Source organism: Capra hircus, chromosome 16, assembly GCF_001704415.2.
Source record: "Capra hircus breed San Clemente chromosome 16, ASM170441v1, whole genome shotgun sequence".
Taxonomy (NCBI): Eukaryota; Metazoa; Chordata; class Mammalia; order Artiodactyla; family Bovidae; genus Capra; species Capra hircus.
Window position 1 is genome coordinate 36,162,646 of NC_030823.1, and position 19,459 is coordinate 36,182,104.

A 19,459-nucleotide genomic window follows, 5' to 3' on the forward strand; every position below is an offset into this window, starting at 1 on the left:
CTTCTAAGTCTCTAATGTGGAATGGTAAAACTTACCACCACTTATGGGGAGGTTTTTTTGGTTCCTCATAAAAATTCTTCAGACAATTTTAATCTGTAAAATAAATCTTGTTCTATTTTGTCTCTATAATGTTGCCCTCACAGGACAAAAATGGTTCTTAAAAAAAAAAAAAATCACACCCTCTAAATCCTAAGTTTCTGGTAGAAAGTAGATTATTATAAACAGGTTTTTTCTTCATTGAATAATGTTAACAAAATTAAACTTCAATTACTGGCATGAAGCAATAAAGTAACTTTAGCTGCACTCATTAATTATTCTAGTAAAAAGAATGTTATGCATGCATACAAACTAAGAAATGTTTATTATCAGAAGAAGATGACTTTAACAGAATATCGGATGACCACTGATTAATATTATGTAATGGCAAAGGCAAATACTTATAGAAATACAATGTTTAGGTACTGGTTATGAAATTTGATTCACTAATAGTTTGACATCAACTCTTGGCAACAGTTCAGTGATATCTGTTAGACAAATATTTACAGGTCAACAGAGCATCCAACTAGTTGGGTGAAATAAACTGTGATTCCTTCAAAGTCCAGCCATTCCAAATAATTTTCCTCACTAATTTACCAAAGTACCACTCAGACTATTTGGGTTAAAATTTTATTAATTACTCTGTTGGCATACAGTGTTCCCTCACTTAACCCCAAGGGTTTTAATTTTGAAAATCCATTTGTTTCCAAAAAATATTAGTATATACAGCCTCCGCCTGTGATAACACGTCAGAGAACATCAAAATATGGTAAAACACTGAGCTGGCTCTGTTATCTTATCTCTCAGTAATAATCAATGTGAGACAGCAATTTAAGGACCCAGGTCATTTTGTTTCAATTTTCTCCAGCTCACTACAAAATACTCATTCTCATTATAACAACTACATTGTCTTTAGTTTCACCTCCCAATTACCTAGCCTTTCAATTACTTCTAACATGAAAACTCCTGGCTGTGAGAAGGGTGTACCAAAGCAAATCCATACCTATTACTTGTAGAAATACTTCAAATATGGAGGTACTATCTCTAGATGACCATTAAAAATGATTATGTAAAAGAATTTACAAATCAGACTTTTCAAGATTTAGAAGAGAAAACTGGGCAAAAGAATAAATAGGCACCTCACTTTATCTGCCGTATTAACAGCCAATAAACACAAATAGGTACTAATTTCATTAACTATTGTTAGCCCCTCAGTCATGTCTGACTGTTTGTGACCCCATGGACAGTGTAGCCCACCAGGCTCCTCTGTCCATGGAATTCTCCAGGCAAGAATACTGGAGTGGGTTGCCATTTCCTTCTCCACATTAATTACTAGGAAGTACAAATTAAGATCACAATGCAGTACCACTATGGAGGCTACAATTAAAGAGGCTGGATGCTGAAATATGTTGGTGATGTAGAATAACTGGAACTTTTGTACATTGCTAGAGGGACTGAAAATTGGCACAACTACTTTGGAAAACAGACTGGCATTATTTTTAGTCAAATACATGCATACTCTCTTCTACTCCTAAGTGTGTGTCTAATAGAAATGAGTAAATATGTTCACTAAATGAAAAACATTTAAGAATGTTTATAGGAGCATTACTTATAAAAGCCCCTTTCTCTTAAAAAACAAACAGAAAACCCACCCTACTATGAGCCAATAGTTAGAAAGGAAAAATAGTAGTATATTTATTTACAAAGCAATAAATGGAAACACTTCAGTACACAACAAAGATGAATCTCACAGTTATAATACAGGGCAAAATAAACTAGATTCTCTTTCTAAAAGGTTGAAAACTAAGCAAAATTCATCTATGGGTGATGAGAGGAAAAACAGTACCCCTCTGGAGAAGGTGGTATTGACTGGGACGTGGCAGAAGAGGAATTTCTAGGGTGCTGGTAATAATTATACAAGTGGGAATAACATGAGAACTCTCATTTAAAAAATTCACTGTTTTACATATACCTATCACTTGTGTTTTTCTTTATGTACACTTCAAAAAAAGACTATTAAAATAATATAAAATACATATATATCTGGTACAAGAAAGACCGAAATTAGAGAGTCTTTTTAAGCTTTCCATATTAGCATATTTAACTTCTGTACTAATTAGCTACTTTTAATGTAAATCTGCTATGGGCCAAAGTGCATCCCTCCAAAATTCATATGTTGAAGCCCTAAACCCAAATGTGACTATATTCAGAGATAGGGCTAGAAGGAAGTAATTAAGGTTAAATGAGGTCATAAAGCTGGGGTCCTAATCCTATAAGATTAGTAACCTTATAAGAAGGGATACCAGAGCACTTGTGTATGTTTGTGCTTTCTCTTGCTCTCTCTCTCTGCCCAACTCCCCCCACCATATGAGGATGTTAGGATATAACAAGGTGGCCTTGTGCAAGCCAAGAAGAAAGACCTCACCAGGAATCAAATTAGCTGGCACCTCAATAGGACTTCCCAACCTCCAGAAATATGAGAAAATGTATTTCGGTTATTTAAGCTACCCAGTCTGTGATATTTTATTATGGCAGTCCGAGCAGACTAATAAAACAAGGTCCTAGAGAACCTGGCCCTAATAAAATATATTCAGAGTCAGACAAATTTTGTATGCAGTGGAAAATGATGAACCTGGGTCCTTAAGAGCAAAATAAAGGTAAGGGGACGACTATCTAGAACTTCTAGCCTATATTGTAATCCTAGCCAATGTGGCTAACTAAATTTACTTAAATTTTATTTAAAATCCAGGTTCTCAGTCCCAACAGCCACATTTCAAGTATTCAATAGCCACATGTATTGGACAGTGCAGATAGAGAACATTTTCTTCATTGCAGAAAGTTTACAGGACAACACTACATATGGATCCAGGAGGGAATATGATGATCAGAATTAACTTCCTAAAAAACCTTTCTGATTAGAAATCAAGTTATTATAAAAAAGGGTTTGTGCAAGAAAAGAGATATAATTCAACCAAGACAAAGCTCAACAGAAAGAATAAATGGCAGAATATTTAGCTGTTCAAGGTTGATAAGCGCAGGGTAGTTGTCTATAAAATTGGTCCTCAATCACTTTATAGGAACATACTTAACCTTGCAACCTAAAGCTATTTGGTATTATGCTATCTAATTCTCGTAAAATGTATATTTAATTCATTTTGCTAACTATATAATTTAAGTAGCTATAAGATGAGCAATGCAACAAGATAATATATTATCACTGCAGATAATGGGTTTATATATTAGCATAAAAATAAGATAAATTATAATTTACCATTTAGCAGCTCAATGAGTGCAGGGATTATCCCAGATTTGGCTAGCAATGCAGCACAAGAGTCATCCATAGATACAGTTCCAATCATTATAACCACTTCTAAAACAAGGTCATCTTCTGCAGCACCTAGTGAAGTGAACATCACAGAAAGTTTTCACTGAAATGTCCTGATACAAATCCGTTTATATTTCCAAGATTCTAATTCACAGAAAAGATATTGAAAGCTATTAAATAAGTTCCTATGAACCTTTAACATGTGTACAAATTTGTCCTTTTCCCAAAGTTCCATGTTCAGAGAATTCCATTCCACAATGACAGTTCATGGTTTCTGGAGTAGTAGAGAGGTGGTATTGTATTTTCAATAAGTCTTTGAAAATATAAATGAATGACAATGTAAACACAGAAAATAGAAGAGTCATTTCAATGCCTGAAACAACTTTGTGTGTGCATGTGAACTCATGTAGAGCAGGATGGTTATCTGTTAATTTTAAAAAGGGTGGATAAAAAATAGTAAGGCAGGATAGGAAAGGGAAACTAATATTAAGAAAACATTGTTAGGGAAATAGTATATACATATAAGAGGAGAACTAGTGACCGCTTTTCTGGGAGAAAGAAATTAGAAGTAGGGCTAGAGCTAGAGGCCTGGGAACATAGTATAATAATGGTCACAAAATACTGCTCTAGCAGCTTTACCCACAAAAGAGAAAAATAATCATGCAGAAGTGAAATACTTAGCACAGACCTGGTTTTAGTTTATCCTTGAGGTACGGAACCAGCTTATATTCCTTAAGAACCAATTCCCAGTCTAAGTCTGGAATGGTCAAATTTGCAAGAGTTCCTAAACATTCAATCACAAACTCCTCCTCTTCATCATTAGAGATCTGAGCAGCAAGGTCCCCAACATAATCCTGAATAAAACAAAATTTAATATAAATTTAAAATATTTCTACAGAAGAACTGATCTAATAATTTAATGCATAGGAAGATAAGTATCAAATGTGATTCTCTTGTTTTAATTGTAGCTCTTCAATCACTCAATCGTGTCTGACTCTTTGCAACCCCATGGGCTGCTAACTTGCTAAGGGAGTCTATGGTGAATTGGTTTAAGGCAAGAAAACTGGAGGGAGGTTGAAAGGGTTAGGGACAGGGATCATAAAACAAAAACAGTATTAAAACTTGGGTTGAAATCTCAAGGAGCTAAAATTTCAAGGAAGTTGATAACAAGAAGAACCAATTTGGGTCATGAATTAATATTTGACAAGAGTTAAGGAAGAGTTATATTCCAAACACAGCACTTTAAAACTTCAGTTCCAGGCTATTTTAATAGACAGAAAGCCAAAGACAACACTTACAATAAATAAATTTTTAGTTGGTCCATCATGCTGGGAAATGTTCCTAATCATTTTCATCAGCAATGGATCCTTGAACTTCAGAGCCCTCTTCATGAGCATCTTCAGTCCGTTTCCTGATAATAACAACAGAGAAATTCCCAAATAAAATTAAAGTTCATTTAAATTTAATGATCTTTAAAATTTTCAGCTCTCAAGAAACCCAATTTACACACAGAAAATACATAAATTTTATAGAATCTATTAATTTTAATAAATGTATGCCTCTCTATAATTCATATATTATGTCAAGACAGAATATTTCCATTCACTGCAGAAAGTTCCCTTGTGCTTAGCTGATCTCCCCAACACAATTACTTTTCTTTTCTCCTCCTCACATTCCTCTTTTTTGTATTTTCTTTTTAAACACAGATTTTTGCCTCTTCTAGAATATCACATAAATGGAAACACAGTATGTATATGAAATGTGTACCACAAATTTGTATAATATAAATACTTTTTGATCCATAAAAATATCATTTCTAGAAATTTATCCTAAGAATATAAAAATGGAAACATGAAAGATTCAAAGAAAGAAAAATTACTGTAGCATTGTCTGTAATAGAAAAAAAGTGGCACAAACTAACCAAACAGCAGATTAAACGATGGAAAATCCTTTAATGAGCTATTTTTTCAGCTACTGGCAATTACATTTTATAAAAGTATCTAATCACATGGAAAGATATTCAGATATTATTAACTTTAAAAAACATGTCACCAAATATAAAGAATCCCATTTTAATTTACAATATGCAGAAGCATTGTACCAGTTTTATCTATGACTATCTCTGGATAGTGGAAATAAAATTTTTTATTTTTTCATATTTGCTCATTTGTACTTTTTGATAACTTACATGTATACTTCTCAAATAAGTTAAAACTACTGAGCAAACTCTGAAATACCAAAATGCATGACAGGTCATTTTACGAAGATACTACAGAAACAAATAGTTAATACATTTGTACTGCAACATCTTACACTGTAACAGACTGCTTTACAAATAAAAAGTTTTGTTTCACCTAGAAAATATTTTTAAAACTCAAATTGCAATTAAGGGTAACTTAAATGTTTATTAAATGTTACTGGAGAAGGCAATGGCACCCCACTCCAGTACTCTTGCCTGGAAAATGCTATGGATGAAGGAGCCTGATGGGCTGCAGTCCATGGGGTTGCTAAGAGTCAGATACAACTGAGCGACTTCACTTTGACTTTTCACTTTCCTGCATTGGAGAAGGAAATGGCAACCCACTCCAGTGTTCTTGCCTGGAGAATCCCAGGGACAGGGGAGCCTGGTGGGCTGCTGTCTATGGGGTCGCACAGAGTCGGACACGACTGAAGCGACTTAGCAGCAGCAGCAGCAGAGAGTAAGTCTACTCATGATGTAAGAATATTTATGAGTCTGATGTTTAAGAATTTGGGCTATAATTTTTTAAATTATAGAAAGATGTAATTCACATATTTACTATAATTCTTAATTCCTTATTATCTATTTTCTATCATTTGCCATTGGCATATTATAGAGATTATCCATGAAGCTCAAAGGCACTAACCTTCACAGATAAGCTGTACATTCCTTTTGTTAGCAGCAAGATTAATGCAGAAAGAAATGAGTTCCAAGTCAATTCGTTCATCTGAACACTCAAAGAGCATCTTCATTAACTAGCAAGAAGCACAAGACATATTTCATTTAAAACACCCCCGAACACATGAAAAACACAGGCAATGTTTAATCATAGTATGTTATCATAGATTGTACGCTGGAAATAATACAATTACATTTTCAACATAGAGTAGGCTTTTACTACTGAATACCTTAGTGAACTATTAGATGCTCAGTATTAAATATAAGCTTTCAAGTACAGTGGAGAATGTAACAGAAACATCAGATAAAGACTTTTCTTTTAAGGATTTAAAATATCGTGGGGAAGTAGAACACTCTGAGCAAAGAAAACAGCTTGTGCAAAGGTTATAAGGCAGGAAAAAATGTCACTCTTCTGAAAAATTAAAAGAAAGCAAACATGGATGGAATGAGGGAAACAGTGATAAAAGAAGGTAAAAGCCAGAAAATGGAGGGTCTTGAAGTACATGTTATGGATTTGGGGCTTCATCCTAAGGAAAATGGGAAGATGTTAAAGGCTTCCAAATAAGGAAAGCGTCAGAATAAGATTTATGTTTCAAGAAAATCTGACCAGTGTAGAAAACAGATTGAAATAGTGTAAGAAAATGTGCTAAGACAATCTAAAGGGCTAGCAGAAAAGTCCAGGTATGGCGATAGCTGCTCGGATTAGTTATAGTAGTGGGGATAGAGATAAAAAGGACAGCTCAGAGATATATTTAGGAAAGACAATCAAACAGGATTTAATAACTGACTGGATGTTGGCATTAAGGGAGAAGAAGAAACAAAGATGACTCCCAGGTTTATACCCTGAACAACATGAACAATGGTGCCAATGCTTACCCAAAGACAGAAACTAGAATAGGAGAAAACCTCAAAGGGAAGACACTAATTTTGGCTTTTGGATATGTTGAATTTAAGCTGCCTATGTGACAGTCTCGCACAGATAGTCAATAAAAGTTACAAACACAATTTTAGAAGACGTGTTCAGACTGAACGTATGATTTTAGGAATTGTCATTTACGGTTGATAACTGAACCTGCAAGGTCTGACCCAATCATCCAGGAATGCATATAAAATAAGGAAAGAACTCTATTTAATAAGAGAAAGAAAGATGGGTCTGGGAAACAACAGACAGAAAAAGAGGAAGGAAAGGATAGGCTACTTATGCCATTTAGCCATATCTACATTTGTCATGATAAGAGGTCACTGCTCTATAATAAAGCAGAAATGACAAATCTTATGCCATACTTTTGAGAAGCTAGTCTACTATTATTGGTAAATAGTAAATTAACAATGCATATTATATAAAGATATTTTTCTCTTAGTCAAACTGCTAACAATATATGGAAGTTAATCCTAAAATGTATAACCTAAAATTTTCTTATGTTTTATCTCGAGGCAATACCTTTAAGATCAACATGTCTTTGTTGATAGGTTAGACCTTATTCTGTTAAATCTTGCGGTTATTTTCTATGTTAGTTCCAAATAACTTCTCAGTTTCAAAAAGGATACGTGGTCAACACACCATGTGTCTGTAAAAACTAATCTTACTTTTATATACTAGCAATGAATTAAAAACACAAATCCACTTAAAGCTGCTCCAAAAAACACTTTGATACCAGTCTAACAAAACAATATGTATACGTGTGCGTACGTGCATGGGTGCTGTCACTTCAGTCTTATCCCACTCTTTGTAACCCTATAGACTTCTCCCACTCTTTGTGACACTATGAAGCCCGCCAGGCTCCTCAGTCCATGGGATCCACCAGGCCAGAATATTAGCGTGGGTTGCCATGCCCTCCTCTGGGGATCTTCCCGACGTATGGATCAAACCCTTGTCTCTTGCACTGCAGGTGGATTCTTCACAGCTAAGCCACTGGGGAAGCCCTTATATGTATGTATGTATGTATGTATGTATGTATGTGTGTGTGTGCGTGTGCGTGTGTGTGTAAAATTCATTTATTTGCTGTGAACTGAACAAAAACACTATAGCCGGTAAATGGTTAGTACGTATCATGCCTTTTCTCACAGAGCACCTCTTTAAACACAAATGTTGCCACTAGTGGAATCTTTAATCACTAACACTTAATAATGTTGCAGAACAACAAAATATCTATGGTATAGATAAAACAACCCTAAATTACTGGATATACATTTAACAGATTTTGCTACCTATATATTAACTATCAGTTAAAATTAAATTATAAATTAATAAAAATGTAGATGACAGTACTATAAATATATACAGTATGTTTTTCATACTATAATTAAAAACCTACTACATATAGATTTCTTTCAAACTTCTCCTGATACAAGAAGCTTTTTAAAAATAACAAAAGTCTGTTTGTTACATCAAGGTAACGCTTAAACAAGGCAAACTATGTTGTTATTTACTTGAAATTAATCTTGTAGTATGAAACCTGCCCTTAAAAATGGCATTATAGGTGATTTGTTAGAAGCTGAGGGGTTTTGTTTTGCCTTGTTTTTGTAATTTCTATGTTAAGTTTTGTGGTGAAATATTCAGGAGCTAGCTTTTTAAAAAATAATGGTGGTTTAAAACCTTACCCAACTTCCCACATTCCCAAATCAAGACTAAATGTTAAAGAAACATCATGATATAGAATTAGTTTTTCACAGTAAGAGAGACACTTAAATTTTAATTAGAGCACTCACACTTTACAATATTTAGTTCAAATTCCATGGGCAACATTGTCTTTAATTTGATTGTTACAGCACTTCAAAAGTAAATGTAATTGCTAACAACTAGGAAATATTAAAACTAGATTTGTTCTGTTTTAACTATGTCCATTGTCATCTTTTACTAATTTAACAGGAAGGCACTAAAAGGGCTTCAGTCTTTGCAATGAAGAGGCAATAGTGTTCAATCAGACAAGTCCCATATTGAGTATCAGATACCAAAGACACAGGACTGAAATCACTGTGTCTAGACTCTCTGGCACCTGACTTCACTTATTTACCAGTGACCAGAGGCCAACCCCCACAGCTCGCTATATTCACATACACCTCTACCACCACCACCCCCCTACCCAAACATCTTTGAATGATTATGGCAGAACTTTGCATGCCTCAGGAATCTCTTCTGACTGGCTACTCCCTAACTCTGCTGTTTGAAGTGATGCTCTGGTTTCTGAACTTCAGCAGATAATGGCAGGCAGGAGCAAAGGGGGCTGTCAGAAAGGACGTTTACCAGCATTCAGCTAAAAAGAGGCATGTAGATCAAAGAGGGGCCAAATAGGACAACTGTGGTGGAAAACATGTGGATTACTATGAAGATTCTTGCACACTGTTCTAGGGTAAAATATTAAATAACACCATGACATCATTACCTAAACATGTACTTTGGCCATTCTATTACCAATAAATACTTTTTATAAGCATCTGGATGGCATTTGCACCTATTTAAACAAAACATGCATCTCAGAGGTCTAAATAACAATGAACTGTTAATGTGTACTCTTAACTATTATTAGAATACAACCATTAACTCCTGGTTATCCCCAAGTATGCTCACCTGAAACAATTCACCCAATGAGACCATTAAGATCATATATGAAGAAAGACTTGCCCTGACCCCCAAATTTTATAGAACACTGGGAGAGGAAAAAATTAGAATATATTGGATATTTAGAGGTAATAAAATACAAAAGAAGAAAAGCAATATAATAGTGGAAGAGATTATGAGGCACGATGAATTTATAACACCTACTCTGAATGTTAAATAATTTACAAAAGTGAGCTCTAATTATATAGCATCTCAATCTATTTCCACCAAAGTCCAGCTCTTTAAGAATCAATAGAATAATTTTTCCCCAAAAGACCACCATTATGTATCTATATAACCTCTTTAGGTTAATCTAGTTTATAAAATGCTATTCTATGAGCAGTGTTAAGACACTGTTTATTTGGACTAATAAAATTCTGAAGAAAATTTTAAAAGTACAGTATAGGTTTCTAAAGTGTAAACACACTTAAGAAAATGAGTATTTAAATTGGACTCTGAGTGGTTCCAAAATAGTGAGAACTATTTATTAATGGCATATTGTTTTAGTACAGTGTTTCACAGTTTATAAAGTTTCTTTACATATACAGCTAACATAATTAAAGAATGTGACCATACTACCTATTCTTTTTGATTGCTGAAATGAATATGAACGACAATTTAATCACCGCTTTCCTACTATCAGGCTTCCTATGTGGTTCAGTGGTAAAGAATCCGTCTGCCAATGCAGGAGATGCAGGTTCGATTTGTGGGTCCAATTCGTGGGTCGGAAAGATTCCTCAAAGGAGGAAATGGCAACCCACTCCAGTATTCTGCCTGGAGAATCCCATGGACCGAGGAGCCTGGCAGGCTACAGTCCATGGGGTTGCAAAGAGTTGGACATGACTGAGCAACTAAGCACACAACATTCCTACTTTCAAAGTTATTTTAGGCTTGTCATTTGAAAAATTCATCTGTAATTTTTCACAATATTTACTACACAAAAATTAATGTGCATAATTTCGAAGTGAACAAAGTATTACATTAATTCTAACATATTCCAAAACCCAGATATATAGTTTTATTTAAGAAAGTTAATCAGTTGCTGTCACAAATGAGTTTAAAGCTCTGCTAGTATTATAAACATTACTTTGAGTAGTCAATATTTCTGAAAGGAGTATCTTTTTAATTTCTGAAGGAAGCCTGGAAATTTCAACGTAATACCAAATTTTCTTTCTTTTATTTTACAATGTACTTTCATAATTGGCACTAGGTGGCAATTAAACCATGTCAATTTTTCCCCAATATGTCAAAGTTGAGCCTTATAAGTACAAGTTATAGCCTGGATAGCACTTTAGGAACAAACATATTCTAGAGTATCATTTACTTTCTCAAACTATGGCTTCATACTAAGAAGTTTCAGGATGTTTACAATATAATAACTTGAAGACATTTTGAGCTTTTAAAAACAGAATATAATAAATTAAAACCGCCGAACAATGACCACTGAATGAATTTTCAAAGATTCTGTTCATGAAACATAGATCATAAATATTCTGAAAATCCCTCTGCAGAAATGTTTGATGTTAGAAAATTATCTGGCAAGGAAATATGCATGAATTTTGCTCTTGAGAAGGTATGAAAGAATTTTCTTCAGTCTTTTAACTATAATAATATTAATGTTTCAAAAGAAATCTAAACAGACTTATTTCTGATTATTTACTGAAAATAGTTTTATATCTTATGTTTGAGATTATAAATTCTATGGTATAGAGTGAAGGGTAACTCTGAATTAAACATTTAACAAAATAAGTTTTCCATCTCTTTTTAGTTTACATTTCTTTTATTTAATGTCATTCTCTTTAAAATCTAATCTGGATAAAAACAATCAATTTAGACAAAATATTATTTTTTTGTCACTGCTTTCCAATTTGTATCTTGTAGTCAAGGAAGTTCTGACACTAAATGGGTTTGGAAAAGAATACCCTTTGAAATTGTGAAGGAAAACCTTTGGAACATATGGAGTGAGACTGTAGTAAATCACTTGTAATCTCCCTTTGACATGGCTACTCTTTTATTGAAAACTTGTTTGACAAAGAGTTTGATTACACTTTGCATCAGCTCTAGTCTGACATGTGTTATCTCTATAAGAACTTGCCATGTTAGATAAAATATGCAGTATATTTGAAGGATGTCTACTTTCTGTAAATAAGCATAATTAGTTTATCCCCTGATTTAAAAGCCTAAGAAATTATCCTTGAGAGTTTATCAGCTTTTTAATTCCATGTGGATAAAGTATTAAAATTTTGGAATAGCAAATTCAATTTTTAGAACTGTTTTATTAATTTGGGATGAATAGAAGGATTAATAAGAATTAATAAAAAGAAAAGTTATGGTCTTTTTTTTTTACTACATATTAATCATTTGTCAAAATAATACACATTTAGTAACTTACATTAGGCTAATAAGGAATTACCTAGTAGGAGGCTTAAGAAGATTACTTTAATAAGCACAATTTACTATTCATATTCTTCTAAAGTATCTTTTAAAAGTGTTATATTTTTATTGTATATTATACATCCTGCAAGTTTTCTTTTATTTATTTATGTTGGCTGTGCTGGGTCTTCGTTGCTGCATGGTATTTTCTCTAGTTGTGGGCACTGGGGGTTACTCTCTAGTTGTGGTGTGCAGGCTTCTCTTTGGGGTGGCTTCTCCTGTGGAGTACAGGCTCTAGAGTGCACGAGCTTCAGTAGTTGCAGAACATGGGCTTCCCAGACTCTAGAGACAGGTTCAACAGTTGTGGCACAAGGGCTTACTTGCTCCAAGGCATATGGGATCTTCCTGGATCAGGGATCAAACCCATGTCTGTTTCATTGGCAGGCAGATTCTTTACCACTGAACCACCAGGGAATCCCTGCTTTCTCTATTTTAGAAAGCTATATTATAAAAAATAATATTAAAAATCAGCCCAACTAGTATTCTGATCATCAGATAGTAATCAAATTAGTAGAGCTCAGTTTAATAAAATTAATGGCACAATAGTGATTTTGAATGTAAATTCTCTAAGAGTAAAATCACATATGTATGTGGTTCAGTGGTAAACAATCCGCCTGCCAATGCATTTGTTCGACCCTGAGTTGAGAAGATTTCCTGGAGAAGAAAACGGCAACCCACCTGAGTATTCTTGCCTGGAAATCTCATGGACAGAGGAGCCTAGCAGACTACAGTCCATGGGGTTGCAAAAAGAGTCAGAGATGACTTAGCGACTGAACAACAATGAATCTCAACCCTTACAGTCCATGAAAGAAAATCACTAAAGAAAAATCACTAAACTCTTTCAAGACAAATAAACCTAACATATGAAATATACCAAACAACTGAGTTGTAGCAAAAATCTTTCTTGAGAACAGTGCTATAAAAGAAAGTAAAAGTATTTTGATGAAGCATTTTTTTCATCCAAGCATGCAAAGCATTTAAAACAGTCGACCACAAACAAAATTAAAGGGCAAATGACAAAGTTGGGAAATGTCTGTAATATGACAAGGAGTTAAAATAGTTATTATATATATAGATCTTATGTATTAGTCCCAAAATATTGACATGCCGATGGAAAAATTATCAATAGAAGTAAAAGATTTATAATATAATGCCAACAGTAAAAATGTAAAAAATGTTCAATCTCATCAATATTCACAGAATGCAAATTTAAAAAAACCCCAAACATTCCATTTTTAAAGAAATGATAGTATCTAGTGTTGTTAAAAGTGAAATGAAAGTTGGGAGAAATCAACTCATGTCTTCTTGGAAGGTAATTTGGCCATATTGTGTCAAATACACAAAACACCTTTTGACTTAGTAATTCTACTTTTAGGAATTAAAACTCAAGAAAAAAATCGAGATATGATTAAGCTTCTATATACTATGATTTTTTCCCACATTCTTTCATTTGCTTACATATGTTCATTTACATCAGCTTTTATGGGATAAATTAGAAAGTTATTTTCATTTTTATACTGTCTGTACTTTCACACTGTATATAACAAATTTATATTACTTTTAGGAGGGAATTTTTAAAGAAAAAAGCTATTTGACAAATCAAAAGAAAGCAAAAAACACATTTTTTAAACACTTTTTTAAAAAAACACTTAAACCACTCACCTGTGGTATGCAGTCAGTATATGCAAACATTGATTTAAAGCGGTCATCCATGCTTATGTGGTAAAGAACACACATTGCTATTTGTTTGTAGTTTTCATTGCCTGGAAATAAGACATCATGGATATGGTGAGATTTTATATTATGCTATGCTTTGCATGCAATGACCACAAAGAAATTAATTTTTTGTACAATAAACTCAAATTAATGCATTAAAACTTTTAAACTATGGAATCAATAAAAATCCTTATACAAATTCTAATTTAGAAAATATGAAATTTTTCTAATTTAGAAAAATATGAACATTTTGAGCTTCCTATTTCAATTTCCCTGCTTGCCACAACTAGAGAAAAGCCTGCCCAGCCAGGAAGACCTAGCACAGCCAAAAGTTAGTTGAGCAAGCTCCGGGAGTTGGTGATGGACAGGGAAGCCTGAGTGCTGCAAGGAGGGGCTATAAGGAGTTGGACACGACTGAGCGACTGAACTGGACTGATTTCAATTCCAAAGTTTGGAGCATACCAACGGTGAAATATCACTAAGTTCCAAGAAATTGCAAGTATTTTACAAGGTATACTTTTGAAAAAAGTTAATCACAAACTGAAGAATTAATTGTTCTCAGCAGCCCACTAAAATGTAGATTTGGCCACTGGCCTCCCCATCCCTCCTGTTTTATCAAAATATATTTAACACATTTCAGTGATATGTACAGTAAATATAGTAAACAAAAAAGTTTATTTAATTTCTATGAATCAGAAACTGGAAAAAGAACATAAATGATAAAAAGTAGAACAGTATTTGCAACATTAAAAAAATATATGACTATATTCAATACAATATTGTAATTAGCCTCCAATTAAAATAAATAAATTTATATTAAAATAAATAAATAACATTGATAGATCGAACAGAAAAACAATACATGACTATGAATTGCTAAAGGGTATAATATAGACTAATAAGCATAGTCTAAGGATTGTCTTAGAACTTCGAGGTAAGATTATTCTCGTTTTATACACCTTGAAACTGAAAAAAGGAAAGTGAATAATATATCATAGATTTGAAAAATAAAATGGAACTTGAATATGTCATTTAATCCTTCTATATGCTTTCATACACCATATTTTGAGGATCTTTATATGATCTCAAAGTCAGTGACAAAACTTGAGCTAGAAAAGTTGTTTTGCTAAAAAGTTTTATCCAAAAAATAATATTCTTTAAAAAATTTTTGGTTATAAGAATATCTTGGGAGATATTTGGAATTAAAAAAAATCAAATATGTACATAAATTTAATTAATATATCAAGAAAATTTTAAATATATTTTAACAAGGAAGACAATTTCAGCACCTGTATTCCTATGTCAACTATAGTACAAAATTACTAAAATACTTTGTTTTTTTATAATACTAATTTATATTCTTATTGAATTTTTCAGATATTAGATATATCTTTGTAAGGTGGTTAGCAATTCTTAGAGGACATAAACTTTGGTATTCTTATAGGATCTGTATATGGAATTTTGTCAAAAAATATCTGCTGATTGATTCTATTTTTAATATTTAAGAAGCAAGGTGACTATAGTTAACAATTCTCTAGGCAAGAATACTAGACTGGGTTGCAATGCCCTTCTCCAAGGGATCTTCCCAACCCAAGGATTGAAACTGGGCCTTTTGTACTGCAGCAGATTCTTTACTGTCTGAGCCACCAGAGAAGCTGTTATAGTTAACAATTAGTTAACTATAACTAGTTAACTGTATTGTATATTTGAAAGTTACTAAGAGAATATATCTTTAAAGTTCTCACAACCAGAAAAAAGTATTGTGTGAGGTGACAGATGTGGTAACTAACCTTAACTTACCTTACAGTGGTATAGGTAACTAACCTTATATCTAAACTTAACATATTTTACAATACATATATATATATACCAAGTTATCACCTTAAACTTACAATTGCTACATCAATTAGATCTCAATAAAGCTGGAAAAAAACACAATGTTATGTTTAAAAAATCAGAGGCTAAAACTGAAAAAATAACCAGAAAGACGTCACTGGTTTTATAAGATCTTCAGATGTAACACAGAAGTGTTTTAAGTAAAAGCTCCAAGGGTCTTTTACAGGTAAATTTAAGAAATATTGTGAGCCTCTTTCTACAATCTTGTTTTCATGGAGCTTATTATGTTAGACAAAAATATATCATATGCTAAGAAAGAACAATGTGAATCTTCAAAACAGTCTGTCAAATCAATTTTGTCATCTTATGTGTCAGAAGGGGAACCTAACAGAGAAAAATACTTCCTACATAGCCATGTTAAACAGCTGAGCAGGGCTTTAAATACAGGTCTCTCTGACTCAAAAATCTTCACCAGAGGTGAAGTTATATACACACCAAAGGTACATTACAATGTCTCTCAAATAGTTTTGTATCATAAGGTGAAATGGTCTTTCAAGAGATATTATTAGCAGGTATAAAAGACTGACATACGCTGACATATGATAGGGTAAAGCACATTTTTAAAAAAGAATTTTAAAAAATCAAGACTTTGCATCTTTTTAAATTGTATGGCTAGAGTCTATTTCTAGGGACTGTCACTTTTTAAATTGTTTGGCTAGAGCCTATTTCTAGGGACTCTCAATATCAATGTAAAAATAACTTCATGGCATAAAACGGAAACAGTAAAATCTAGCATATGTTTGTCAGATGAATACACACTAGTAAACACTTTCATCTTAACTAAAAATCTATGAATTCACTATACTCAACCACTTGGAATATAATATATGCAGAACCTACATTTGGAGGAAAATGTAATTCAAAAATTGTGAAATAACTCCAAGAAAGAGAAAAGTAGAGACTAACTGGGTATTCCCAACTTCAATATTCTGCTCTGGGGATGAGAGCAATCTTAACAGAAAAGACTTGGGTTTGCATGATATGCAGATTAAAAATGAAAAATTCCAACTTTCTTCTCTAGAGAGGAAAAGTATCTCTTAGGGTTTTGGTCAGAGTATGCATACTTTACAGTATTTAGCTTTTCTTCTGGGGCTAAAATATTAAAAAAATCTTTTTAAGGAAGTTCTAACAGTAAACTCAATATTCTGAAGGCACAATCTCTTTCCTTGCTATTCCAGCTTCTTTCTGTATGCTGTTCACCTGTGGGTAGGTTCTAGTCCTACTTAGTTTTTACAAAATATTATTTGAAGGTATTTTCTCTATGCAATGGATTAACTAATCAGTAGGATTCTAAGTCACACAACTTACTAAATAAATGGTAGAGAAACAGAGGAATCAATATTCAAATTAAAACATTTTTTAACATCAAAGTAAATAATCAAACATTAAAATTCAGAATGGCACTAAGAATGAAATATGGAGAAGTGAAGTGGCTCAGTCGTGTGTGTGACTCTTTGCAATCCCATGGACTGTAGCCTAGCAGGCTCCTCCATCCGTGGCATTTTCCAGGCGAGAGTACTGGAGTGGGTTGCCTTTTCCTTCTCCAAGGGATCTTCCCGACCTGGGGATCGAATCCAGGTCTCCTGCACTGCAGACAGACGCTTTACCCTCTGAGCTACCAGGGAAGCAATACTAAATAAATGGTAAAAGAAACAGAGAACTCAATATCTAAAATAAACGATTTTTTAATATCAAAGTAAATCATCAAACATTAAAATTCAGAGTAGCACTAAGAATGAAATAGGATGCTATTCTGTTTGAGAAGAGTTTGTCTACTGCTGGTATTAGTTAAAAGATCCTAAACTGCAGGGTTCTTGTGGTACATCCATTCATGAAAGGCAAGAGGAAACAAAGATTCACTTTTAAGAGATCTGTGCTCCATAAACAGGATAACAAGGAAGGTTTGCTAGAGCAAATTATATGTGTGTATACCTATGTATGTGTGTATATATATTACATGTGATTATGTATCTATATCTTTATCACTTACAAAGGACAACTCAGGAGAAAGGGTATGTGATATAATAGAAAGTCTACAGTCCTAAAATTACAGTCATTTTTAAAAAGTAGATGAATAACATATGCCAGAAACATCTCAGATACAATAGCTTATTAATACATTACTTTCTTTTTTAACACAGCAAAATCCTCTAGTTTCAAAAAGTAGGATGATTCATTGTGCTACCTGTTTTAACTCTGTTCTTCTGTGTTTGCTTTCTCCTACTCCTCTCCCCATATTCATGGGACAGAGAAAGGTGAAAGCTCCTTGAGTTCTCCTATACCTTCCTAATTCTTTATCTGTGATCTTCTATTTTAAAAAATCTCTGAATGTATCCCTGCTGCTGCTAAGTCGCTTCAGTTGTGTCCTACTTTGTGCGACCCCGTCGATGGCAGCCCGCCAGGCTCCCCTATCCCTGGGATTCTCCAGGCAAGAATACTGGAGTGGGTTGCCATTTCCTTCTCCAATGCATGAAAGTGAAAAGTGAAAATGAAGTTGCTCAGTTGTGTCCAACTCTTAGCGACCCCATGGACTGCAGCCCACCAGGCTCCTCCATCCATGGGATTTTCCAGGCAGGAGTACTGGAGTGGGGTGCCATTGCCTTCTCCAGAATATATATATATATCCCTAATTTCCCATAATCTTTACCTAAAATGATCATCATAATCCCAAAATGTGCTAAAAAGAAAAGACTGAAGGGAATAGAAGTTTAAGGGATACAAGACTATTCCAAAAGATTGGTGGACAGCCAATGTTTACATAACTACAATTCTTTGAGAGAGAGGAAGACAGAATTAAGCAAACTTGATAGTTCCTATTGTATGTTAAGCATATATTTTCTCATTTAACCCTTAAAACTGAAGAGGTAGATATTACCTTTGATTTGGAGAGAGCTAATGACATTCATTAAGGTTATGAATCCTTCAAAAGGAAACAGCTATGAATCTGAGATTCAAACCTAGGTCTGACTATTAAGCCTGTGTGCACGTACTCTCTAGTAAGTAGGCCTTCCAGGAAATAGCATAAAGGGTGAAATAAAACCTAATAAACAGGAATTATTATCATTATTCCTAGAGGCACAGTACAGACAGAAAATGCAGTTAAGAAGGGACTCTATAGGATCTGGGGGTCTTGGGAAAAAAAAAGGTAAGAAGATGATAGAAGAGGGGAAGAAGGGAGATGAAATGCAGAAAAGCAATCAGTTATTTATCAGAGTACCTGTGTCCAGATGCAATAGGTTCCAATGGATGAAAGATCCTGACAGGGACAAATTACATTGTGATCCAAGCAGTATGGGAGACTAGATCTATAGCCGTTCTGAAACTCATTCTCACTGAATTGGACAAGAACTGCTAGCAAGCAGAGCTTGATTTTATGAGAAAAATGAGGTGCTTAAATGCTTAAAAGTTGAATAAAGTGGTAAATAGAGGCAGTATAACATTGTGGTTCAAAGCCCAGGCCCTAGAGACTGACTGCTTAGGTTCAATTTGTGGCTCTGCCATTTGCTAGGAAAAATGCCCTCTGAGTGTTATTTAAATT

At 33.7% G+C, this 19,459-nt stretch overlaps 1 protein-coding gene across 2 annotated transcripts in view; it reads right to left on the reverse strand.

Annotated features, from left to right (window-relative positions):
• The window catches only part of KIFAP3 (kinesin associated protein 3), a 145,864-nt gene that overhangs the window by 54,666 nt on the left and 71,739 nt on the right, over positions 1–19,459 (reverse strand). For both annotated transcript variants that reach the window (XM_005690630.2, XM_013970173.2), the window contains exons 11-15: positions 13,972–14,072; positions 6,247–6,355; positions 4,660–4,772; positions 4,050–4,215; positions 3,308–3,433 (exon numbers count right to left, since the gene is read on the reverse strand). In XM_005690630.2, the coding sequence (XP_005690687.1) occupies positions 3,308–3,433; positions 4,050–4,215; positions 4,660–4,772; positions 6,247–6,355; positions 13,972–14,072 (615 nt within the window). The remainder of the gene's footprint in view (positions 1–3,307; positions 3,434–4,049; positions 4,216–4,659; positions 4,773–6,246; positions 6,356–13,971; positions 14,073–19,459) is intronic.